Raw genomic sequence first — 27,036 nt, forward strand, 5'->3', positions numbered from 1 at the left:
GGTAACAAGAGCTCCGGAACGAACATCGTCGTTACCAATCTGTTTCTATCTCTCTCTATCTATCTATCTACCTATCTATCTATCTATCTATCCTTCTTTATCACTTTTTTCTCTTTTACTATCTATCCTTTCCCATTGACCGTGTGTACCACTACACTGCATCCACGTATTCTTCTCTTTCTCTTTTTCTATCCTTCTGTTTTTCGTTCTCCCTCTTTCCTTCATCCATTTCTCATCTTCGTTACTCTTCCGTTAGTCGAGAGGTTCACAGCAAATATTGACAACTATCGAAGGACTTTGTCCAGGAACTCGTGATGGACTTTACGAACGGAGGACTACATCACGGAAAGAGAGAGAAAGAGAGAGAGATTGGTGCATTGGTTAGAGAAGAATAGAGAATTGAGAAAAGATATAGAGGCTTGATTACGCGAATCCGTAATTGACTTACATAAGGGAATTTCAGATGGTCGATTTCCCTTCAACATTCTACTAAGCTTATGCTTTATCTCTACCTTTTTATCCCTTTATTGGTTTCGTTACTCCTATATTTCTATCGTTTAAAAGTACGATTTCTATTTAGGTTAAATCATGATAAATATATCGAAGAAGTTTTATTGCTTAATGTTGACTCTGATTTTATTATTTTTCTTTTTTCCCCCGTAATTATATTTATATTTTCCGTAACTATCTTTATTTTATTTCTTTTTTTTTACCCGATCTCTCTTTTCGTTGATTTTGCATTAATGAATTTATTCCGTAAAATAAAATAAAATTTCGATAGTTTAACTTAACTAGCGTGCAAATATCCTAGCCGATATTCAAAGATTCTTTCATCAACGATCCAATCGAAACTTTATCACGACTTGTTACAACACAGAGTATCATAATAATTCTACAATGTTCGAGGTCCAATATACCGAAGAGAATAAAGTTTGAGAACATACAATATATATATATAAAGAGAAAGAGAGAGAGAGAGATTTCTGTTACAAATTACAACCGGTCATCGCTAGTACACCGACGATCCATCAATTTCAAACGAACGAATCGCGAAACGAATCACGAAACGAATCACGACTTTTCCACTTGGCATTTCTATTGCAAAAAGAGAGTTACCTATACCGAAAGAGCATCGGGTCAAGGTACATAATAAAACCTATTCGTATATAGGTATCTGTATTTTATATATAATATATATATTTGTATGTGTGTGTGTGTGTATGTGAGACTACTATACGACACTATTTGTCTCTGTCTTTTCTTTCTTTTCTTTTATTTCGCCATTTTTCAATTCATTTTTACTTTCTTAACAGAAATTGAAAATACTTTTCACTCAATTTCGATGCAATCCAACCCTTGGCAAATTTTATTTGACTTTATACGAATATAATATTTATTATACGTTTAACGAGATTGTATATATATATATAAATATATAAATGCATATCGAAACGAATTATTTTCTTCTCTTATCGAATTTAAATGTTATCGTCGAATTAATTTCACGTATATCCATCTATGAATTCTATAATGATCGATAAATATTATTATTATTATCATTATTATACTTATTCGAAGAATAATAAAGATCGCGTTATTATATTTTCTTATTGGAAAAAAAAAATAAAAAGAGAAAATTTCATACGTTGCATACAGCAATGTTCAATCATTATCGGGATTGGTGATTATATTCGCGTATCGAGTATCGAAGCAATTCGTTTACACAAAATTTTATGCGAAAAAAAAAGAAAGGATAGAGAAAGAAAGAGAGAGAGAGAGAGGCATGTATGTATTTGCATCAGAAAATACGCGTAATATCAGGAATTACAAATTTCTCGTTCGTTCATAGAGTTGTTACGGTGAGCTTATTCTCTATTGAAACTTCGATGAAAAAAAAAAAGAGAAAAAAGGAAAAAAAGAAAAATAAAAAAAAATCACTCTGGATAGTATTAATTGCCAATTAACATGGCAATCTGTTGAGTCATGTTTTACAATGTCACAGTTATAGATACTTTATGTTTCGTGAAATGCAACGAAATATAATCCATGGAAGCGTATACGTGAAGTGAATGAGAGTGTGTATATATGTATGTGAGAGAGAGAGAGAGAGAGAGAGAGAGAGAGAGAGAGAGAGAGAGAGAGAGAGAGAGAGAGAGAGAGAGAGAGAGAAGAAAAATTCGTAGGAATGTTTTCACGAGTGTCTCATTTCTCAATTTAGGTAAACGTACGGACCATTGGAACTTTTAATTGCTTTCCATTTTTTTTCCCCCGAGATTTGTGCCAAAAAAAAGGGTTAATGTAACAAAGTTTCTTTTCGTAATTCCCTTATATTCTATAAAATTACAAATTGTTTGTATAACACACCATTCTTTTTCATTTATATATTATTATTATTATTTAATATTTTAATTAAATCTGAAATGCATATATATATATATCTATATAAAATATAATTTAACAAATAGATAATATAAAAAATTGATAATTATATTTTTATTATATTATATATTTTAAGTATTGCGAGTAGTCGATAAAAAATTTTGTTCTCGTATTATCATTGAAATAATATAAATGAAATATTCAATAATATTATTATATCGAAATGGGAATATAGGAAAAATATATTTTTGAAGACCATTAGGCTAATAATAAATGTTATTCCATCGATCCATCCATTTATCTATCTTTTCCTCTCTTTCTCTCTCTCTCTCTCACACTTTTTGCTGTCATGCTACTCGACGATCGACGATGAAACATAAATAAACGGTCGACCAGTAGCTGCCGGATATCCAAACCTCGGTTTGTCATCCGTTCTGTCGAGATTTTTTGACAAAGTGATCGACCAGTGATTTTTTTGTTTTTCAAAACCTGTCCCACCTATACATACATACATATATATATACGACAAAGTAATCGTACACGAATCATTTCGATGATCGAAGGGTCGGGGTTGCGTCGAGGGTTTCCTTTTTTTTACAAAACTTTTCTATCATCATCGAACGAAAAAGAAAAACTATATCATTTATTATTCTCCAACAATAATAATTAATCGATATCGATATATACTTTTTCTCTTTGAAAATTAGTTATATATCAACCTTTTATTATTTTTTTCGTCAAATTTTCGTTTTTATCACAAATTTTCTAATAATCCTCCTCTCTCTCCCTTTAACTACAGAAGACGGATAGAAAAATTCCTCTCCCTATTTCTGTTTATGAAATATATAAAGATTTTGAGTAAAGGGACAACGAGACAATGGGTTAACGAAGGAAGTTCCTTTACGAGAAAGACCTCCCAATCCTCGTGCGAGGATAATTCGTGCGACGAATGATAATAATAATGATCGATCGTAATTCTCGGGGGGAGGGGGGTGTTCTTCTTCGAAGGAAAGGAAGAATATGGAAGGAAATGTAAGGGATAAAGAACAATGAAAGGAGAAAGAGAGTAAGAAGAGAGGAAAAGAGAGAGAGAGAGAGAGATAGAAAGACGATCTGCGACGTACTATAAGAGATAGGACAATGCACAATGGTGCTCAAAAGAGTGGTAGTAGTAGTAAGAGGTATAAAATGGGGGTGGGTGGGTGTTGATGGGGGTGGGAGTAGAATAAGAAAAGGAAGAGCAAGTATAGAAAGAGAGAGAGAGAGAGAGGGAGAGAAGAATAATATAGAAGATAGCATTGGAAATTTCATTCGGTCGTAGAAATTACGCGAAGTATGGGTAGAAGGGTGAGGAGAAAGGGGGTGGAGGAGGTACGTTCTTCGGGTTCCGGTATTCCAGCAAATTACTTTGAGTGTCGACGATCGTTCCTTTAAATAGAAATACTCTCCTTTCCCTCCGATCCGTTTTCTCTCTTTCGTGTAATTAATCTTACAAACGAACGAACGAACGAACGAACGTTGGATGAAAGAAAGGGAAGGGAAGGGATGGGAATGGAAGGGTAGAAGAAAGTAGAAAAAACCAACGCGACAACGGTGGGGATGAAGATAAAGAAGAAGAAGAAGAAACGAAAGAGAAAAGAAAATAAATGCGGAAAGAAAAATCCCTGAAAAGGAAGGAATGGAAAATATCGTTTGCTCGTTCCCCCTGTTTTTTTTTCTTTTTTTTTTTCTTTTTTTTCGTAAGATCATCGACAAAATGTAAATTTCATATTTGGTGTTATACGCCGAGAGAGATACGGCCATTATTAAGATTTTTGCTTTTATCTTAAGTATTCTAAAGGACGGATAGAAGAAGACTCGTCGACGTTTATTATTATTGTTAAGGAATATCGAGTAACGTCTTTCAACGATGGGCAGGAGTGGGTGGATAAGAGGGAGGAGGAGGAGGGGAACGAGGAAATAATACTTTTGTTTTATTTTCGATGGTCGGAGATATCATTGCAAAAGAATTTAAGAATCGTATTATAAAGGATGGAATTATATTACGCAAAATTATGCTCGATCTAAAAAATCCTCTTTATAAAGAAATTCAACTGTCTTAGACGAGAGGGATAATTGTTACACCAAGTATAACGTATCCGTTTACGTGAATGCATAACTCTCCCTTTGATCATCGTTATTATTATTATTATTATTATTATTATTATTATTATTGTGTAGTTCTTTAATCATTAATTCAATTATTTTAATTGTATTATAATGAGAGAAAGATTATAAAAATGATTAGAAGAATATCGTTTTAAATTGATAATCAATGAAAGAAAATAATCGTGCATTATAATACAAGTTAATGGTGATGAATAAAATATGAAATATTTATTCTTGTGAAATAATTCCCAATGAAAAATTAATAACGGAAAGGCTAGCTTAACGAGATAAAATATTATCATTCAGATAACGTTATCCCATTAACGATATCAATTTATTTAGAAAAATATAAAATAAGCATTAATTATCGTTATTATTAGCGTTATTATTATTATTATTATTATTATTATTATTATATATTGTCCTGCGTTGTCCACTAATCGTTGGTCGAATTCGTACTTTAAATACTTATGTAATCCTATAAGCTTATAGTATTAAAGAAGCCGTGCGAAAAATTAAACCCGATTATAACCTTGCGATTATGTATGTATGCAATTATATAATATATAAGAGATGTTGGCTGTGTGTGTGTGTATGTGTACGTGTGTATGCGAGAGTATAAACGCGGCATATCGAAAACTCCTGTAATTCGATAATCTTATTTACGAGCAGCAGGTGCGAAAAATCGGTTTGGACGTGCGCGTTCGAGTGTGTTACACGCGGGAAACGAATTACCTTTTTGTTCGGATATTTTTTGGCCTTAACCAAAATCACCTTTCCCTTACCTTACCTTAAAATGGAATCATATATCTTTCATTAATTTCACGGGAGTGCTCTGACACGTTTCTGGCAGATTACCAATGGGAACGTCGCTTACCGCCATTTAAACATAAAGTATTATTTCTTAATGTCGAGTTCAATTATTATTTCACGAAAAAATATATAATCTATGCGCGACACTCCTTTTCGGTTACACTGCTAACGCTCTAATGTTCTTTTCTTTCCTTTTCTTCTTCTTTTTCTTTTTTTCTTTTTTTCACAAATAAATTAATTCTTTATTAATCATTACAATAGAATAATTACTAATCGAATGATAATGAACATAATAATAATAATAATAATAATATGAAAACGTATCTAACAAGTACCAGGAACCAGTATTCTCGTTAAATCCTTACAGTAAAAACCACTGATCCTCGATACCTAATCGGAAAAAGAAAAAAAAGAAAATAATAAAAAAGAAAAAAAAGAAAGAATCTCGTGAATAGGCAGGAAAGAAAGATAATAGAAAATTTCGAAGGAAAATCGGATCGGTGAAAAAAAGCAAATTTGTCTGAAGATCAGGAGAAAAAAGAAAAAGAAAGAGAGAAGAATTCAGCGGAGGGATTTTACTATTATTTGAGGTCGATGTAAGAAAAAGAAAGATGAAATAGAAGAAGTAAAAGAAGAAGAAAAAGAAGAAGAAGAAGAAGAAGAAGAAGGAGGTCTCGGAGATTCATAGAAAAAAAGGCTGTGGCTGCTGGAGCTGACGGCGCAGCTGGCGATAAAATAAGGTCGGGGCTAAATAATAAAATAATGAAAGATGAAGGAGAGAGAGAGAGAGAGAGAGACGGAGAAGAAAATGAAGAAGGAGAAGAAGAAGAAGAAGAAGAAGAAGAAGAAGTAGAAGAAGTAAAAAAAAAAAAGAAATAAAATAAAATGAAGAAGAAAATGACGGGGGCAAGGAAAGAAACTACTCTCTCCCTCGTGGATTATCTTTCTCGTCGAAAATCGATTTCGCGGCTTATTGTTTTGTTAAATACTCTTGACGTCAATTCGATATTGGTTATCGTCGTATTTTTTCTTTCTTCTTCTTCTTCTTTTTTTTCTATTTTTTTTTTCTTTATAATGATCGCGATACAAAAGAAGAGAACGACCAGCACACCGACAGGGGGTGGGGTAGGGGTGGATGTTTACCGACGAAACGATTGAGACATTTTAAATGAAAAATAAATCCACCAACATCACCACCGATCAAGTGTTATATAATGTTTCTTTAGTAATCGTCTCATTCTTGCAAACTAAGAAATAATGGATTTTCATTTCGTTCTTTATCAGTCCCCGTAGGGTCTTTCGTGCGCGAGTGTAAATGCATATTTTTATTCTATTATATTTTAATTTAAAATCAAGAGAAAGAGAAACAATAATAATAATAATAATAATAATATCATTGACGGGGGTGAGTTATACAACAAGATTCTTTACTTCTTTCTGTCAAAAACACAATGTGATGCGCATTTTTCTCTCATCCCTTCTTTCATTTCTTATTTTCTACTCTTTATCTTTTACCTTCTTTTGTGGACATAAGTATAAAGTACAACATTGGAAAGAAAAACACGAGACACGAGTAAGACGCGTATGTGTTGGTAAACTTGCAATGTGTTTATATACACTCGCATACTACTTACTTATATTTGCATGCATATACGTAAAGTGGAGGACATTGATATAGTTTGTAGGCAAACGCGGAACGATAAAATATCGTCGAACGACAAAAACGGTTCTTTAACATTTTCACCGAAACGTTTCAAACTACTATTCCTCGTCCTCGAGGAAGAAGAACCTTGACTCGATGCATATTGTGCATCGCATGCACGCATGCATGCATGCTTGCTTGCTTGCTTAGTTCACCTGGGGATGTGCCACGTGCACTCAACCTTCTTTCATTCTCGAATTTCACTAGCGACAACAACCTTGATGGCGTAACAATTTGCTTACTAACCCCTTACCCCCCTAAACATATTCAAACATTCTTTCACTCTCTCTCTCTCTCTCTCTGTTTCTTTTCTCACTCGGCTTTGAAAATTTTCTTTTCTTTTTTTTATCCACCTACCCTTGCTAGCTTTCGCTAAAGAAAACCGAAAAGAAAAAAAAGGAAGAGGAAAAAATTGTTAGAAGAAAAAATATTAGGGTTAATTTGCGGAAGAATATGGGTCAGTTACTTGCCGCAGAGCCACGTGCATTCGCTAAAATACGCTGGCGAACTTCTTAATTTACTCTTTTACCCTCATCATCCTCTCTCCTCTCTTTCTCCTTAGTTTCTTTTTTCCTACGTGCCAGGATTAATAATTCGGTGATAAAGGTGGTGCGGCCTCCTCTTCCCCCGTTGATGATGGTAGTGGTAGTGGTGGTGGTGGTGGTGTGTGTGTGTGTGTGCGAGCGCGCGATTCGGGTCAACTACTTCGAATTAATTTTTCCTCGAGTTAGAGACGCGGCTACTTGAAGGGTTCCAAAACGAGAACGAGAAGCTCGGTTTGAAACTGTGTTAGTGGTGCTGATGACGACACAATGATGACTGGGCGGGTGTTGGTGATGGTACTGGTTGGTTGTACCACGACTCCTCTGGTCAAACAAATTGGTCTCGTTGCTCCGTTTTTAAAAAAAAAAATAAAAGAAAAAGTCCAATATTCCAAATGAATCTACTTTTCCAACCCTATTTTTCCTCTAGTATATTTCCCCTGAATCACGGTTGATCGTTTGCCAGTCTTTTCTCTCTCTCTCTCTCTCTCTCATCCCTGTCGAGTGCACGATACTTTGAAAATCATTTTTAACGTCAAATTAATCTAAGAAAACTCTAATTCGACCAATTTTAAATGTACGCTTATTAAACGTGATTAATAATAAGTCAATTTTCATTGAGCACACTTTTTTTTCCCTTCTTTCTCTCCTTTTTTATTTCTTTTCTGTTCGTGAATTAATAAGTAAGTACGGTTAATCTACGTGAAAATTTCAAAATGACCGAGTGCCATGGCGACACGCTTCTTGAAAACTTTCAACGAGCTTACGCGAGTACTTTGAAAAAAAAAAGAAAAAAAAAAAAGAAAAAAAAAAAAAAAAAAAGAAAAATAAAAATGAATTTAAAAACACCTCACCGCCAAGTAAACTGATTAAAAGATTTTCAGCTCGTGTGCGCGACGAACGTATACGCACGAGAAAAAAAAAAAAAAGAAAAAAATCAAGTAAGTAATACAACCTTACGTACTTACTTACGTACGAAGTAAGTATCAAAATTCCGTGACAAAATCACTATAATATGAATTATTATAAGACCATACAGGAACGTTATATTAATTCATAACTAATGACGCGTTCATTCTACCCTTAATGAACTTAAAAGTATAAACGAGTAATAAATCTTGTTTTCCCAGTGTGTTCACAGCTTTACCCGTTAGTTTCCAAAGTTCATTCATGAGATGCAAAAGCGAGAGAAAGAGAGAGAGAGAGGGGAAAAGGCATGGACGAAATATTCGAAAGAAAAACAAAAAATGAAAGGAAATAAAAAGAGAAGATATACACGCGTGTACTTCGGTGAAAAATATAAAAAGAAGAAACAAAAAAATAGAAAAAGGAAAATAGAGAAGGGGGAGGAAGAATAAAAACACGTTTTACCGCACGGTACCGCACGGTACCGCAAAACTCGCGCGCTTTTGCGGTCATGCACGCAACTGTCGACGATTCGGATTGTAGTCGGTACTACCCTTCGCTATATTAAAGTTTTTTTCATGGATCTCCCCCATTCATCGCACCAGGCGCTAGTTTCTTCTTTCCCTAGCCCCCTTTCTCCTTTCTTCTTCTTTCTTTCATTTTTTTTCCTTTTTTTATTTTTTTTTTACAAAGCACGGCACAGCTCGCGCGCCTCTCCGAGACTTTTCAATTATCTCTGGCGCGGCGCGGTGTGCACCACTTCATTTTCACCGTGAAATATGCATCGCAATATGCACGCGTAACCACGTTACACCGTACCACCGTCTGTGTGTGTGTGTATGTATGTGTGTGTGCGCCTATCGCGAGACTGTTTCCTCCTTTCTTCCCTTTCCTACCCTTTCCGTTCTCTTCCTCAACACGGATTGCATCGATTGCCCTCACCAACCCTCACCGTTCAAACCCCCCTCGGCACTCCCATTCAAGCAAACCATCCTTTAACTGTCCTACCTCCTATACCAATCGAAAAGAGCTACGACTTTATTCCTATTTCGACGATATTCTTCTTTTCTTTTATTATGTCTCTCTCTCTCTCTCTCTCTCTCCTTTTTTCTCTCTATTTCTTTCTCTTATACGGTGTAATAAAATACAAGTGCCGAAGTTCTTTTGAAAATGAAGACGCCAACGCGAAAGACAAGTAGAAAGAGAGAAAGATATGAGAAATTGTAATGGCAAGTATTTGCAGTTATTGCATCGTTTCACTTCATATGTGTTGTCCTATATAGGTGTAATACGAGGGATACATTTCATTGATAAAAATATAGATATTTTGATTCTTCGATACTTCCTTCTCTCCTTCGTTCGTTCGTTCGTTCGTTCATTCATTCATTCATTCATTCATTTTCTTTAACTTCATAGATATTTATCTATCGTCATTACTTACTTTATGAATTTCAATTGTAGAATACATATTATCGGTTTTCCACGTCATCGCTTTAGGAAACGTTGGCTAGCTGCTAGCCAAAGCTATGTTTTGCGTTCGCAGCACGCGCGACGCATTCATTCGTAATAATAACGATCGGTCCGAATCTATCGGACATTCTTTCGGAAATCGTTCGATAATGTTCTCTTTTATGTATGTATGTACATATAACGGAGGTAACATTTCGCCATAGATGTTCACGTATTTTGCGTTTAATCGGAAACTGGGAACACACACACACACACACACTCATACACATCATATATATATATATTCTACATAAAAACGTATATATAATCTGTCGAACGATATTTATCGATCTTTCCTTCAGTCCGTGAAAAATGATTTTCCAGGAATACGGTTACGCGAATTGAACGAGCGACGGCTCTTAAACGATATTTGTACGGTACATATAATGTCTGTTTGCGATAGGTAAGATGCTCTCTTACTATACTATACGACATCGTACTTTCATTTCCACTTCCGGGATAACTTGGAAACAGACGAGACTATATGACATAGGAAATACGATTTCGTTCGTTCGTTCGTTCGTTCGTACGTACGTACGTACGTACCAACCTACGTATGTTCTTTTTCATTCTCTTCCATCTTACAGTTTATGGGTAGGATCTATACCCTTATGTAAGAAGAAAGTGAAAAAAGATCAGAACGATATCGAGCGTAAGTAATTTCATATCTTAGAGTTTAGTATGATAACTCCTCGTAAATGCAATAAGTGTTACATTACTTTCATCTATATGTGTGTCCTATATTGGTGTAATAATAGAAGATACCTTTTATCGATAACAAAAAATAAGAATATTTTGAAATATATATTATTATTGTTATTAAATATTATTAACAAAATATCTATTATATATCTTTGAATTTATCTATCGAGTAACGTTCAACGAATAATACGTAAATTAATAACCAAAATTCATAGTGATACTCTATTCTCTTTTACATTTATATAAAGTTATTACTTTGAATATAATACCAGATAATATTATGAAATAGAATTGAGAGAGTATCTACATCTCTCTTCTCTCTATCTTTTATTATTACGTCATCATCGAAATAATCAAACACCATTCTATTTAATATCGAATGAAACATACGGTGTTTAAAACGATTCCCGTCATTTTCAAAATGTCCGTCATAGGATAATCCGACGAATCCTACCTCTGACCTATATATAAATGCCATATCATCATCCTCCTCCCTCTTTCTCTCTCTCTCTTTCTCTCTTCTAACTTATTACTATATATCTTTATATAGATATATACTTTATGAATCTCGTAACGTGATCTATATTCTACATTATACCGTCTATTCGTTATTAATCTTTCCGAGATATGAAATCGCAAATGTCATTGCTAGGAAATTTCATTAGGAAAGTCTAGATGGAATATATACATATATAAATTATATCATATAAGGTGGCAAATGAAAAGGGTTAATAATACAAAAAATATCTTCTAAAATATTCGCTAAAAGTATAGAAAAAAGTTATGAAAAAGGAAAAGAAACAAATGTTTTAGATTTGAAAATAAACAATAAAATGTGTCTCATTCGATAAAGTAACAAGTTGAATTATCTTTAATCATCGACACATACAACTACGTTGAGTAAATGATAAAAAACGAATGGAGAAAAAAATATAACGAAAAAAATAGAAAGGAAGAAAGTAAAGCACCATATCTACACGTCCCGGCATATTAAACTTTTTCCCTATTTATTCTCTAGCATTATCTCTCTCTCTCTCTCTTTCTTTCTTTCTTTCTCTATCTCTTTTATTCCCCCGTGGTATTTCAACGAAAGGCTCAATGATCTCGCGTATACACACTGTCTGGCGATCCCTTTTCGAAGCTTGACTCACGTTTCCTGAACTTTTCAATTATCTTTGAACGCGGTGATGCGCGAAGCGTTTCATTCCCGTGAAAAAAAAAAAAAAAGAAAAAGAAAAAAAAGAACGAATGAAAAAAGAAATATATGCGGAACCGACGGAACGGATTGAAGCACCACCACCACCACCACCACCACCACCAGCAGGAGGAGGTTCAAGAGAGTTGGACAACAGGGAACCGTACCTCGTTATACAATACCTACAACTGTGCGAATCTCACTGTCTCTAAGCTCTCTATTTATATCGATCTATCTACCTATCTATCTATCTAGTTCCATGGTCTAGCTACCTATCTACCTACCCATCTATCTATCTATCTATTTATCTATTTCATTCTATATGTCGTCGTTATCATCGATAGTACCGAACAATTCAAGCTAGATGCATTCATGAGCAATTCAAGTTGCATTATCGGTGCACCCAAGCAAAATAGTATTACTCTCTCGCAATTTTAATCTACGTAGGTATCTCTGTGTGTGTGTGTGTGTCTAGTTGGCGCGCCCACGCTAGAACGTCTATGCGAAATTTTCGAAAGAATCATTTTTCAAAACTAAAAAATGTACTATTATAAGTGAAAAAAGGAAAAGGAAAATGATAGTTAGAATTTTTAAGTTGCACGAGATAAAAATAAGTTTTTGTATTTTCTAGTTCAACGTATCAACGCGCGCGCGCGGGTTTATTTTTTATTTACGACGCGAGCAGTTCCACTTGCCTAACGTTCGGTTCTTCTTTTGTTTTTTCTTTTCATTTTTATGGGATTCCTCCCAGTGGGATTCCCGTAAAGATCGAAACGAAATGATAAGGGGAAGGAAAAAAATTAAGGAGGTCTTAAGGGTAAGAAGGTTTTCGAAAATGATTCGATAGATAAGAAAGGTAAAAAGAAACTAAGAGAAAGGAATAAGAAAATGCGAGGAGATACGCGTATTATGATAATGCAACGATCGTTTGAAAATATCAGGATCTTATTCTCGTAAAATCGTTATCGGAATGACTCGTACTTCAACGTAAAACCGCGGAAACCTCGCCAAGTTTTCGGTAATATCTTTACGAGCGGTAATAACTTCAACTATTATCTCCGAGTGCTGCTGTCTTTTTCGTTTTCCTTTTAAAACGTGCCGAATCTGCGCTTAGTCATTCGAATAGAATAAGAAGAAAGTTTGTCGTTTGTATCTACCTCTCCTCTCTCTCTCTCTCTCGCTCTTTCTTTTTCCTTTCTTTCAAGAGACATCCAATTAGGAAGAACTAATTAGTCGCGGGTTGCATTAAAGTCGCGAGCAATTATCGTAGTCGTGAAAATGGAAAAAGAAAAGAAAAAAAAGAGGGGGTGGGGGGGGAGGGGAAAGAAGAAAGGGCCGAAAGAAAAACGAAAACGGAACAAACAAGATGAAAAGAAGAAAAAAGAAAGAACGGAATTTTTAAACTCGCCACTTGCTCGCTATTCGAAAAGGGGGATAAATGTTTAAGTAAAAAAAGAAAAAATATAAATTCCCCAAGTGTCTCGGTAGGTCGTCCATCATCCTAGTAACAAATACAACGGGGTGGTACCCGTTGGAATGGCGTACGAAAGGTCTTCTGTTTTGCGTTTGCGTGCACCACCACCACCACCACCACCTACAGCAAAAGGGTGCACTTACCTATTTTTCTTACACACGCAAAAGATCCGAGAAAAAGAATAAATTTATTCGTTCGCGAGAAAACGAGCAGGACTCTTGTCTGAGGAGGGGGGAAGGGACGGGATGGGGATAAACAAAAAGGTACTATATTTTTTTCCATTGGTATCGGTAACATTAACCAGACTTGAACCAATTTATTTCAGACGGGGTTTCATTTGAACCCTTTAAGCTTTACGACGACAACGTGTATGGTCTGCAACTACCGGCGATGAAAAGACAAAGGGAAAGACGAATGTAACGTATAACTGCGTCTTTGGGAATGATATAAAGAGAAAAATGAAGATGGGATAATAAAAGGGAGCTTTACCTTTACAAAACAATCCTCGCGAAGAAAAACGTGTAAGTGTGTAGTACAAGTATATATATATATATTTATTTATACAATTTATATATATGTGCGTGTGTGTGTGTATGTGTTAGTTGTCGTTGTCGTTGTCGTCGTTGTTTTGCCGACATTGGAAAAATGGAGCTTGAAAACCATTGGTCGAGCGTAGCTCGTTTACGAACAGAGTGAAAGAGAAAGATAAAAATGTAAGAGAGAAGGTGGAGTAAAATGAAAGGTAGAAAGGGTGGATGAAATAGGAGCGAAGGGCGGGTTCCTACGATACTCCTCACCCCCTATGGCTATACTCTCGTAAATAATAAATGAATTGCATCGTATCAAACGAGAAACTAAGGAAAGATGTGGAGAAAGATGACGTACACGCGCAATTTTCAGACACACACACACTTTTTACACACTCGCCCACGTAAAAAAAACATATTTCCTTTTTATTCTCGTCTCATCTGAAACCACCGTAAGAGAATACCTATCGTCGTTATTGTTAGCAAACTATTATTAAAACATTGTTTGCCATTACTCGGAAGATAAATGGTAAGAATACACTCGAGAAAATTGATTGATCTTTCTCTCTCTTTATATAATATTATTTTTATTTCATTTCCTAATCTCTTTTTCTTTTTTTTCTTTTAATATATATTCCGTAATTCCTACGAGATTCGTTTTTCTTTCTTTTAAATAACGCGTGTTTCTTTCGATCGATTGAAAAATAAGAGAAGAGATAAAATGAGAATTAATTATAGATCAATCATTATAAAAGGACTTTAGAGAGATCTCGCGAAGAAAGTTAATCGAGAAAACTAAAGAGAATTCACATTGGATCGTCAATTATTTTCCCCTTTTCGACGTAGATTCCTATTACCCGCATCCCTTAACGGCTTTCCACAATACACGTTGTTGTTTCCCTAAGGAATACACGAATACTCCTATACGACGTAATTACATACATACATTCATACGTATCTATAGATGTCCCGATACTACACAATACTACGAACAACGACCTACCGCAAGAATTTACTAAACCACAACTTTGCTTCGGTAATGGCTGGCTGGCTGGGTGTTGCGGGTGTGGGTGGAGTTGAGGGTGGGGGTTATGTGCAAGTTCCTTGCTAGGGGTTCTCGTCATTAACGACTTTTCCATCTCTCCGAAAATTCAGGAACTGGAGTCAAGTCGTTATACGTTGTTACCTCTCGACACGACTTGTGCATGTGTGTGTGTATACACATAACACATATCTACATATATATATATATATACAGTGAAAGAAAATCGTAGACCAAGATAAAGCTTGCAAACCAGCAAGAGAAAGTAGGGGAGAGAGAGAGAGAGAGAGAGAGAAAAGAAGTTCCATTCACGTGTCACATTCGAAACGGCGTTTTCTCTTCTGCGAACAACCTAGGCCACACGGTATAAATCCACCCTCGCGTTTATACGTGTCCTGAAAGAGAAAGAGGCTTGAAAAAAGGAAATAGGAAGAAAAAGGAGCACAGGACGAGGAGAGAAGCAGAGCTTCGGACGAAAAGTCCTCTTGGCTGGTGCAGGAAAAAGATCTCCATTGCGTTTCAGCTCGACGAATAATTCACGAGATTCGATCGTCTTCCTCCTCCTCCTCCTCCTCCTCCTTTTCTTCTTCTTCTTCTTCTTTATTCTATCTCACTCTTTCACTTTCTCTAACTCGTTCTTCACTACCAGCTCGTTTTATATGCGAACAAGCGCTAACCTGTCATCCTCAATCCTGATGTACTTCCTAGTTTTGAAAGACGACAATCTGCCTTTGCTAGAATGAAATTCGTCGTTATTCGTAATTCGTCATCGAATATTAGAGAGAGAGAGAGAGAGAAGAGAATTTTTTTAATTTTCATTCTTATCTCTTTTTCTCTCTGTAACAATAAGATACCTAAGATCTTATTATGTTTATCAAGGAAACTAAAAAGGATAGAAAAAGGGGTCGTCACATTTTTCTCGTTACTTGGGGGAGTAATAAAAAGAAAGAAACAAAGAACAAATATATATATATACATGATGACTCTTTGAGATATTCCCCCCACTCCTCTTCCTCCTCCTCTTCCTCCCAACAAGGTACAATACCAAGGCTAAATAAGCAAAGAAGCATACTCTTATTTCGTCTGAGTATAAGTTTAATCCTGCTACTAAAGAGTTCCTCCACCTACGTGCCTCCTGTTTTTTCCATGCAAAGTCGGATAATAACGAGATGCAAACCTACGACTCTGGAATCAAAAAGTGTATATAGTTCGCGTGTGTAAAAACGTCTACGTGAAAAAAGGAATGTAGGGAAGGTTTGCTAGCGAGATCACGTTTATTAACATTGTAATTTTTCATTCGTAAATAACCGTGCAAATTGATGATGATGTTGTTTTTTTTTTTTTTTTTCCTTATTAAAAAACATTTTCTAATATCCTTTTTAATATCTTTCTTCTATTTTATCGTTAACAAATAAGAGAAACGTTCCGCGATAAATTATATTCAATATTTGCAATAGTTAATTTTTCATTTTATATCAATCAAATATTATTATAAACGAATATAAATATGAAAATTAATTCATGGAAAATTGAATCGAATTTTCTCATCTCCTATTTCTATATATATATATATATATATATATAATCTTCGTATTAATGATTACACGCATATTATATATTTTTCAAGAATATTTCCAATGTTATTTGAAAAATTATATTATCGCGATAAAATATTTTATTAATATGTTACTATTTTCGTAATTTCCAAGAGAACGCGTCAAATAACGTTGGAAAATGAATTTTACGAAATAATTTTACGTAATAAAAATAAAAATTAAAATAATTCGTCGTTTTTTTCGTTATAAATCATTTGAGTAATTTACCAACGATTAATTTATTATTTGATTATCAGGATTTAGAGTGATCCCCTCCCTTGTAGACCAACGATATAGAATTGTGATTTCGTTATTTAACCATAAGCTCGAGAAATCCTTTCGAATAAGCCATATACTCTTAAAAGCTAATCCCTGCATTACTCTTGGATTAAATTTCATCCATTATCACAGATTCGCGCTAAATTTCTATTGTACGTTATATACCTATCTGCCATTCACCATACCGCAGTATATATCGTGGACGAAATGTCTTCGATCAACAACAATCTAAAGGATTATCATAATTAACGTTCGTCTGCGGTGGCACGCGACCAAAAAATCAATACTTTTAACTGATGCAAAATATGGCATAACAAATTTCTATATTAATTAATCGTTCAATGCGATAACACGTGTTTAACTAATTAATATTCAAACGAATTAACGAACGAACAAAAGTTTTATAAATATTTTTTCTAAACCATTTTGATTCGCGAAAAAGAAATATGAACAAATTCACATATATATTAAATTTCTTATAATTTATAATAGGTATTCGACGTAACTGTATGTTGTTACATTATATGTTTAAATAAAATTATGTTTAAATAAAATTATGTTTACCGTAATAATATCCGTTATTTATTTGTCATGCCTATATTTATTATCTATAAATAAGAATAGGAAATATATATAGGAAAGTTAGCGGTCCGTTCGTATCGGAGGGAGGGATGGCTTGCGATACTTTCGGCCGTTTTGCGGTAGAGTTTCTGAAATGGAACGATGCCCAGGAGGGCTAAAGCCGGCGTCGTTTCGTGTGAAATATTAAGAACGGTGCTCGGGACAAACGGGTCCTCCTCTCTTCCTCGAAGGGAAAACTCTCGGAAAGTGCATAGACTTTGAATGAGCCCAACCCACGTAACCTGTTTCTTACAAAGTAAGTACTTGCTACTTTTTTACAACAACAACAAAAAAAAAAAATACACAAAAAAGGTAGATAAGACGAGCAATGGAAATTGATCGTTTTCCTTGTGTCCAAAATATTTATACTCCAAATTGTAGTCGAGTATATTTTAGCAAAAAGTTTTTCAAGATGGATGAGAAAATTATTTGGAAAATAAATCCTTCCAAGATTACGATGCGATCTATATAATTAACCTTTCATTTATTATTTCCACTCTAGCTGTAATTTGAAAATACTTTTCATTAATAAATTAGAAATTTATTAATGAATTATAATAATAATAATAATGACTTACAGATGACGATGAGATGAGCGTTCGCGCGAATCGGTTTGATTCGTAAATATGGTCCAACTTGGCACTGATATTCTCCATCATCGGTAAGAGAAGCATCGGTAATCCTAAGATTATAAAATCCCTTGTTTTGATCACCGATCAATCTCAATCTTGGATGACCGACGATTTCACCGTCTGCGTATAAAACGAAGAAAAATCAATCAATCAATCTCGCACACATGCAAAACAAAATTAATTATTAATTCTGTATATATATATTCAAACACTGTGAATGTTTATGCAAGTGCATATTATTTTTCATGCGAGAAAATGTGAAAAAATTATTGTAAAAACGGTAATGTCATTAATCCGTCACCGAAAAATAATATTCTTATTACGAGCGAAAGATTCATTTTAATGTTACAAGAAAAGCGAACCGGTGAGCTTGGGAGGGGGAGGGAAGTCTTCACGCGAATGCAACAAACTGATTGCGCGTCGTGTCGTAACAAAGAAGTCAACCAACGATGAGTTGACGACGGTTTTACATGAAAAGGAAAAAGGGAGAAACGACGAAATATGCTCTGCTAGCGGCAACGATTAAATTTACGCTGCTTGGTTCCTAAACCCCCTCCCACCCTCGACCCACTCGCCTTTCCCTCTCTACTTGCCCCACCCAAACACCTCCGACGTTTCTCCAAAGAAACTTTCCTCCCTTCCACCCTCCTCTCGTCGGTCGTTTGAATTAAAAAATTGCAAATTCCTGTTTGAAGTTACTCCAAGAGTTTTGTGAACGGTACACGAGAAAACGTTAAATTAAAAACTTTATCTAAGCGGGAATAAGTATTGTCAAATAAAATTATCCGGACAATCGTACACGTATATAATTAAATTATAATTAAATTATAATTAAATTAACAGTCAAATTATTGGATCGAGAGAAACGAGGAAAATGAGGAGGTGTACGGAAAAAAAAATAAACGTTTGTGGTACGATTACTCGAAGAATAGGAGTAACACACATCGACAACAACGTATTGTATTTATTTAACGAGCTTTTTTCTTATTATAAGCAATACTTACTCGGTTGTATGACGTAAGCAAAGCCGTCTTTGACCCACTGAACGATGCCGACCCTGTTCTCGACCTCGCAAGGTATTATCACCTCGCCACCCTCGAGCACGGAACTATTTCTCGGCTTGAACCGAAAATATTGGGCACCCTCGCCTGCTGAAACACACAGAAGAAAATAACGATACTAACTTTCGTGTATTACTAACGTAACTCATGCACATACGAGTAAATATATATTATCTTGCGAGATAACTCGCGTTCCGAGGGGATGATAAGAACAACAAAATATTATCACGTGTTCTCTAACGAAAGAAAAAACAATAAAGAATGAAATATGGAATTATACCTTGGCGAGCGACGAGAAAAAAAAAAGAAGAGAAAAAATATTATTCGAATTTCAACAGAGTAAATTGATTATACTTCGAATAAATATTGTTTGGGAAAAGAGAGAGAGAGAGAGTTCCCTCGGGAACCTGTAGGTTTTTATTAAAGTAACCACGCTCACTTAGTTGCCAACCCAATAGTTAAAGGATTTTTATGTTATGGATTATTTGTCTACGATAAAAATAAAAGAAATAATTCGCTTGGACAATTGCCGTTCGTTTCCGTTTCCTAGATTAATTTAGATTTTCACGATAGGGGGGTGGTGAAGGGGTGGTAGGTAATTCCAAATTCGTGGTGGAACAATGACAATGTAAAGTGATTCGGTCGGTACTCGCGTAATTATAATTAAGTGTATAAACAATAGTATTTTAGTATTTCTCGTTAATTCCGTTCCCCCGTTGCCCCCCGGATCCATTTCCCCTATTGTTGTCTCCTTCTAGGAGTATTTCTTGCTTCAGGAAATTCAACGTTTATTGAGTTTTGATATTAGTCGTTTCCTCTTTTCTCTGTTCTCGGTTTCCTTATTGTATTGTTTTTCTTGTTCTTTTTTGGTGTTTACCATCCCAACGATTGCAAAATGAGTCGACATTGTCGTCGTCTTCGTCGTCGTCGTCGTTGTCGTCATAGTCCTCGTCGTTCTCATCATCATCGTCAAAGAATATAATCGTAATGCTACAAACTCGATATGACAATGGAGTCTTCGTTATTTGCATATCCATTATATCGTGTCTCCATTGAAACGACACGGTTATAAGAGCCATCCCAGTTTGTTATTTATTTTTCCTTCGATTCATACCCCCGATATTATATTGAAAAAGAAAATAAATAAAAAGAAAATAAAAGGAAAGGAAAGGAAAGAAAAGAAAATAAAGGAAAGGAAGAAGTTTTTTAGGAATGCTATCTCAACCGTTAAATAGAATCCAACGATATTTTGATTGTCGTTAAAATTACCTACCAATGGATAACGTTGTTTACAATATTTAATATGAGAAATTCATTTTTTGTCATTCAGGTTTTGTCATGGTTGCGTAAGGGTTGATAATAAGTGTGTTATATTTATAATTTTAAATGATTATTTTAACAGTGTTGGAAATCAAGCTATCGTATTCGTGCGTAAATGCATACCTACCTACATACAAAAATATATGATTTTCGTAATTTTCTTATTTGATTCGAATCACACTTGAAAAATATTTCATTTCTAGAACGAGCAGTACGTTTAATAATAATTTTCATCGCACGTACGCACCCACACAAGGACAGTGGTGGTGGTGGTGGTGGTGGTGGTTGGAAAAACAAATCTTCTTGCTTTCTCAACGAGGTGCGATTCGAATTACCCAAGGGATAAAACCATACCTACAGTTGAGAGCACGGAATTTCATGAAGAACATTTGCAGAAGGGTAACTTCGAAATTCTGACGCGTACGAAAACTCCCCGCAGTAATAACCATGCTGGAATATATTCCTGGGCCACTAAACTCCTAATTTTTGATCGGTACGGTAGATGAGAAAATAAGGGATAAGAAACGGCCGTGCTTAACTCTTTCCAAAAAATGAAAAAATATCATCCCTACATTTATCTTCTATTCGCTTAATTTTTCTCTATTTATACCTTTTTTCATATGATATATTAAATACCCATCGTTTACAGAATAGAATATTGAATGAATTCAATGTTACTAAAAAACGAAAGGGTTACTAATGGCATTTGTTATTTCAATTGAGATAAATGCATAAATACAAACGAATCATTGTACAATTTCATTGTACTCCTTTTATTTTTGGTCGTACAATTATGTCGAATTTTCAAAAATGTATTTCTATAAATAAAACATATATATATTTGTGTGTTATCGATCGTTAATCAACTGGAACAAATAGTCAGGGTCAAAATGAAATCTAATATGCATACATAGTTCACGTTGTTAGCAATTCGAAAGAAACGAGTAACTTTTATCACTGGCTTAGTAATAAAATACGAATGAATCATCATTCTCTCTCTCTCTCTCCCTCTCTATGGGGATATACATTCTTTGTGTTTTTTTTAACCGTGCTTATTTGCTGGCATTTGTGCGTTTTTTCTATAACAAAGAAAAAGAGAGATATTCCCCAGCTCGACGTGATTCGAGTAAAGAGATTTATTAAACTTCCAACGATAAAGTTAAATCTTTCTCTTTCTCTCTCTCTCTCTCTCTCTCTCGTCGTTAAACAAAGCCTCGTCATACGTGTTTCAGTTCGATCCGGTTCGTACATGCGAAGCATGCGTGAAAACAATGAAGCATTATTAACTTTAACCCTTCCCCCAAACCACCACCCACCACCCTGTTTCGATGCTTCTCTCACAAAGCTCGGAGATATGCATACAGATAACTAGCTAGGTTAGCTAGCTATATAGATAGATAGATAGTTAGATACAAAGATAAATTGGTGGACATAGAAAGATGAATTCTCTAACAAAGGAGTCGTTATCGTTCGTGAAACGTCGAAGATATACTTCCGTAATTCTAAAACAATTGAATACAATTTTTACATAAAAAAACAAGAAAAAAGAAGGCAAAATCAGAGAGAAATCAACGGGGAGGAATATAAAGAAACAAAATGATATTATTATCCGTCCATCATTTAGTCGCGAGATTCAATTTACACGGTCGATTATATTTTTTTGTCAAGAGTAACACGTCACAAAATTCGTTTGACAATGCGCGTTCAAATACGTCTTACGAATCTGTCTAATTTCTGATAATATAATATAGTTGGGTATAGTTGACTTCAATATGAATAAACTCATTTCGTTCTTTCGTTTTATAAAGCTCGTTTAGGAACAAAGGAAAGTCACTTGAAAAATTTCTAACCGTCCAACGTGGTCGTCTCTTCTCTTCTCTTCTCTTCTCTTCGCTAATAACGAGAGTCGAGAATAAATAATTTAACGAAATTATATAGGTCAGTCTGCCAACGTAAAGTATCTTTTATTTACATGAGTATAATCTCTCTTTCTCTCTTTCTGGAATTAAATGTCGCCGACGAGATTTTCAAACAAAGGATATGCTGCTTTTTTCTAAAAAAAAAAACAAACAGTACATTTTCCTAACCACGATTAAATATTAATCGTTCAATTATTTTTTCCATCCGAATAATTTCTTACCCAATGTCGAAAATATTCGAATTACGTGAAAAAAAAGAAAAATAACAGGGATGCAAAAAAGAGAGTGAGAGAGAGAGAGAGATATACGGTCGAACTGGAATGAATTTCAGTTTCGATTCGAATTCAGTATACTCGGATAATCTACGTTAAGACAATACTGACGGCAGAGAGAATGCAAGGTGATGATAGGCCTTTGATCATCTAGTCAAAAGATTACGATAGAAAGGGGGACAGACGATCACTTTGATAGAACCGAGGAACACATCCCGCATCGATTGGGAATGTGTACGAAGATATTGGTCATTCTCTGTGTATTCTACTTCTATGTGTGTGTGTGTGTGTATGCATATATGAATGTGTATGAGTGCATCGGGGTGTGGCTAGAGAGAGAGTGAATCGTGCGTATACGCTCTTGCAGTTGAGTTACACGTTTGACTTTGTAGTCTGTTTACGTTAGCGGTTCTACTGTGTTCCCTCTCTCTTTCTCTCCCCTCTCTCTCTGTCTGTCTATCTTCTTCTACCTGTATCTCTGGTGTACGTTTACATAGCAACAACGTCCAAATGTCAGCATCAATAAAATAATATAAAAATTCACGTTTGTCCCCTTGGAAACAACTAACCCTCTCATTGTCTGTTTATCTCTTACTTATTTTTGTTTCTTTGTTAAAAAGCGTATTATTTGCTTTCCTTCAAACAGGCTTTGTTCAATTTAGTACGAAAGGAAAGGAGTAAAATAGAGAGAGAATGAGAGAGAGAAGATAAAAGATTTAAACGAGGGGACAACTCATTTGACATACTTGCGAAAATTCTCCAATTCTAGGGACCTATATTTGTGACCTATATTTTAATCGGAGTTTTACACGGGGGAGAAAAGAGAGCGAAGAAAAGAAAAGAAAAGAAAATAAGAAAGTAAAAGAGAAGAGGATAGACGTTTCCACGGCATAATAATAACTCTTGCGAATTTTCAAGCATCTCGATTTCATAACGCCCGGAGAAATGGTTTGGCTTGCTTGCTTGCTTGCTTGCTTGCTGGGAAAGGAGGGGAGGGACGGGAGGAGGGGATCTTTTAAAAATCCCAGAAAATTAACTTGTTCTTTCTACGAATTGAATTCTTAAGTTGTGCCGCGCGCTGGATGGATGCTAATTAATTCAAGAAAACGATATTAAATTGAGAAAGAAAATGAGAGAGAGAGACGAAAAATTCGAAGATTCGAATCTGCTTGGAAACTTTGTTGTATCTTCCTCTCTTTCTCTCACTCTCTCTCTCTTTTCGTTTCAACTATAAAAATCTATTGTCTACGATGTACACTTTAAAAATCTAACGAAAGTAGATTCTCTTTCTTTCGGTTGCACAGTTTTCCCAAGTTCCGAAAAGTAAATATAAAACAAATATAAAAAGGAAGGATCCGATCCTAGCGTAAATTTTGTTGTTTTCGTTATCTCCTCTTCCTGTTTCGAACCAATAGAGACGGGTGGAAAGGGGACGAGGAGGAAGTTTAGTTGTATGGGGTGATAACGATTACGTGATACTTTTTAAAAGAAGGACTCTATTGGAGAATAGCGTCGATTCGTTGAAAAAAAAACAAACGAAAAGGGATTTTCGTCCTATCGAACGTTTTCTAGAAATTTTCTCTTAACAAAAGCTTATAATAGTTAAATATTTATATGTATATTCCAACGCATGACCCATGTGTGACGAATAAAGGGAAAAACGCATTTAATTGTTCGATATTGTGAAAATATAAATATTCGGGGCAACGCGAATGAAACAGGATGCGCGAATCCATTCAATGAATTACACGATTATCGGCTTTGGAAGTTTTTATTACATTCCGATATTCCCGTTCCCTTCAACCCCCCTAACCCAGTCCCCCCCCTCCGTCATCCCGATTTCATCCTCTTTCACCCCTTTCATCCTTCCAGCGAACGAAACGTTTTAATAAGCGGTACGCTTTACGCGATCCTTGTTTACATTGCACTCTACAAAAGAGAGGGAGAGAGAGAGAGAGAGAGAGAATTTGAACGACAAGGCATTAAAAACTGAAAACCCTTTCTACCCTTTCGTTAATCTTTCTACTTTTTCCCCCCTGTTGTTTTTCTTCCTTTTTGTTTTTGTTTTATTTTATTTTTACCTTCGAAGCTTCGAAACCGTTCCTTTTTTTTTTTTTTAGTTTAGTTTCGTTGCTTGGTTTTTGTATATTTTGTTTAAGTAGAATATAAATTTTTGCGACAGTTCGAGCCCTTCTTTTTTATCCCTATCGAGAAAGAAGTTTTATATTTTTTTTTCCTCCGGTGTGGGGAAAAAAAAACGATTCTTCGTCAGAGTTCTCCGGTGGGTGGTGTGTGTGTGTGTTCTTAAAGAAATACCGGGGTTAAAGTGATGGGGAAAAGGGTAAAGAAAAAAAAAAGAAGAAGAAAAAATTAAGTAAGAGACAAAGGGATGGAACGAATGGTAAAATCTTTTTTCTCTTCCTTAACTCCGCCCTAAGGAATAGGGAAAAGGGGGTTCATTGCATTGGTACTCTTTTTTCAACGAGAATAAAGACTGCAGGAAGAAAACAAGAAAGAAGGGAATTAAAAAGGTAGAAGGAAAGAAAGAAAAAAAAGAAAAAAGGGATAGACAATGTGAGGACTTTGGTAATTAACAAGGTAGTATTTAAGACCTAACGACCTTGTCGAGTTAATCAAACGAATGGTAGGTAGATATTTCTTCCTACTTGCGTACCATCTTTCTTTTTCAACCTCCCCACCCCATCCCACCGCATCTCCCCCCAACCCCATTCTAATTTTCCTTTCTTTTATACAATGTATTTATTTAAGGTCCTAGTATTTCCTTCCTGCTTCTTACAAATCGTATTATTTCATCGACGTCCCTTTCTTCCTTCCATTTTCTCTATCGAGATAAGATCAATCGAATAATCGTAAATTAAATTACTCTAAATTCATTGGACCCTCGACTCGATTTATTTATTTATCGATCGAACGAACAAATTTTCTTTTTTACTTCGTCCCGATTTGCTTTATTTCTTTCTTATTCATATTTTCACGAAAAAATAAAAAACAGGAAAAAAAAGACGAGATACCCGATGTCTTTTGCTCGCATTTCGATCTACGTTGGGTATTTTTTTCTTTTTTTTCTCTCCCCGATCTTGATAATCGATTATATTCGATTCTTTCTCTCGAAAAGAGAGAGAGAGAATAACTCGTATCTCGTAATTGACATCGTGTCATTGTAAATTTAATTGCCGCACAAATGACGGACGAACGAACAAACGAACGAATGAATGTACCCGTTGAGAAATGTAATAAATTCGATACCCGTTATCGATTATATCCCTACAGACGGAGAAACCATTCTCTATATATACATATATATATATATATAAATATATAATAGTGTATACATATATACATTTCTTGCTTTCGGAATAACTTCGTTAATAGTCGACTATAATCGACCACCATCATTCATATTTCATTGCGAGCCAATAAATTTTCCTGAAGCTTTTAGTAACTTTACCTTTAAGCGGCTCTGTTTTCCTACCACGAACTTTCCTTTAAATCTTCTTCTTCCCTTCTTCACCCACCCCCTTCTCCCCGCCCACCCCCTCTTTCTCTCCCCCTTTTTCTTTTTTCGATTACGTCGACACTTCTAATGCCGAAAATTTTGTTCATCGTTCAGAAAATTAGGCCACGTTCTTAATCCTTTCGTTACTAAAGGTGACTATAATAAACCGTCGCGAAAATAACTAATGTCGTTGTATAACGTGAAAAAATTAATTAATATTTATCATCGAATATAGAGTAAAACGTTTGAAATTATTATACGTTCGATACATAAAATCGGTCGCGCGCCGAAACCCAAAGTAAAATACCAGCCAGCAATTTGCTTAATAGAAATGAAGAATCGATAATAAAAAAAAAAAAAAAAAAACAAAACAAAAAGAAACAAAAATTGATTAAGAGTAAAGCGTTAGTTGGTTAATCGAGGTAGAATCAAAACGGTGGGGGGGAGGTGGTACGATATCGTTATAAATTTACGAATGATGTTTGATATTTTAAGAGAGAAATGAGTGTAGCCCATGACGGGGGCGTGCAACACCCCAACCCCGATGCCAACGCGCGCCACGACGGATTATTCAATATCCTTGCGCACCTTTTTTGGCGGCCGTCCGATTTTGGTGGGCATTTCGATTTATGAAACTGTCAAGCCGTTAGCTCTGCTCTGCTCTCCTCTCCTCTGCTCTGCTCTGCTCTGCTCTGCTCTGCTTGCAACCGATTGGATGGACCCGCGTACTACGAAAATGCATTAATAATAGTGGCAAACGTGTCGGACATATACTATAAATAAACGTAAAAGCATTTCAGTTTATATACGTACGGTATGGTACGGTACATACGGTACGGTACGTAACCCCCGTTGAAAGTCAGTATGTGACGTGAGCGCGT

The 27,036-nt window shown here is 35.2% G+C and overlaps 1 protein-coding gene across 5 annotated transcripts in view; it reads right to left on the reverse strand.

The window, feature by feature from the left end:
* LOC122518274 (nephrin) overlaps positions 1-27,036 on the reverse strand; it is a 318,577-nt gene that overhangs the window by 59,711 nt on the left and 231,830 nt on the right. For 4 of the 5 annotated variants that reach the window (XM_043637114.1, XM_043637112.1, XM_043637115.1 and 1 more), the window contains exons 2-3: positions 19,071-19,217; positions 18,013-18,186 (exon numbers count right to left, since the gene is read on the reverse strand). In XM_043637114.1, coding sequence (XP_043493049.1) covers positions 18,013-18,186; positions 19,071-19,217 — 321 coding nt within the window. The remainder of the gene's footprint in view (positions 1-18,012; positions 18,187-19,070; positions 19,218-27,036) is intronic. The other variant, XM_043637113.1, reaches the window with a different exon arrangement.

The sequence above is a fragment of the Polistes fuscatus genome, unplaced genomic scaffold, assembly GCF_010416935.1.
Source record: "Polistes fuscatus isolate 324 unplaced genomic scaffold, CU_Pfus_HIC Scaffold24, whole genome shotgun sequence".
NCBI classification, from domain to species: domain Eukaryota; kingdom Metazoa; phylum Arthropoda; class Insecta; order Hymenoptera; family Vespidae; genus Polistes; species Polistes fuscatus.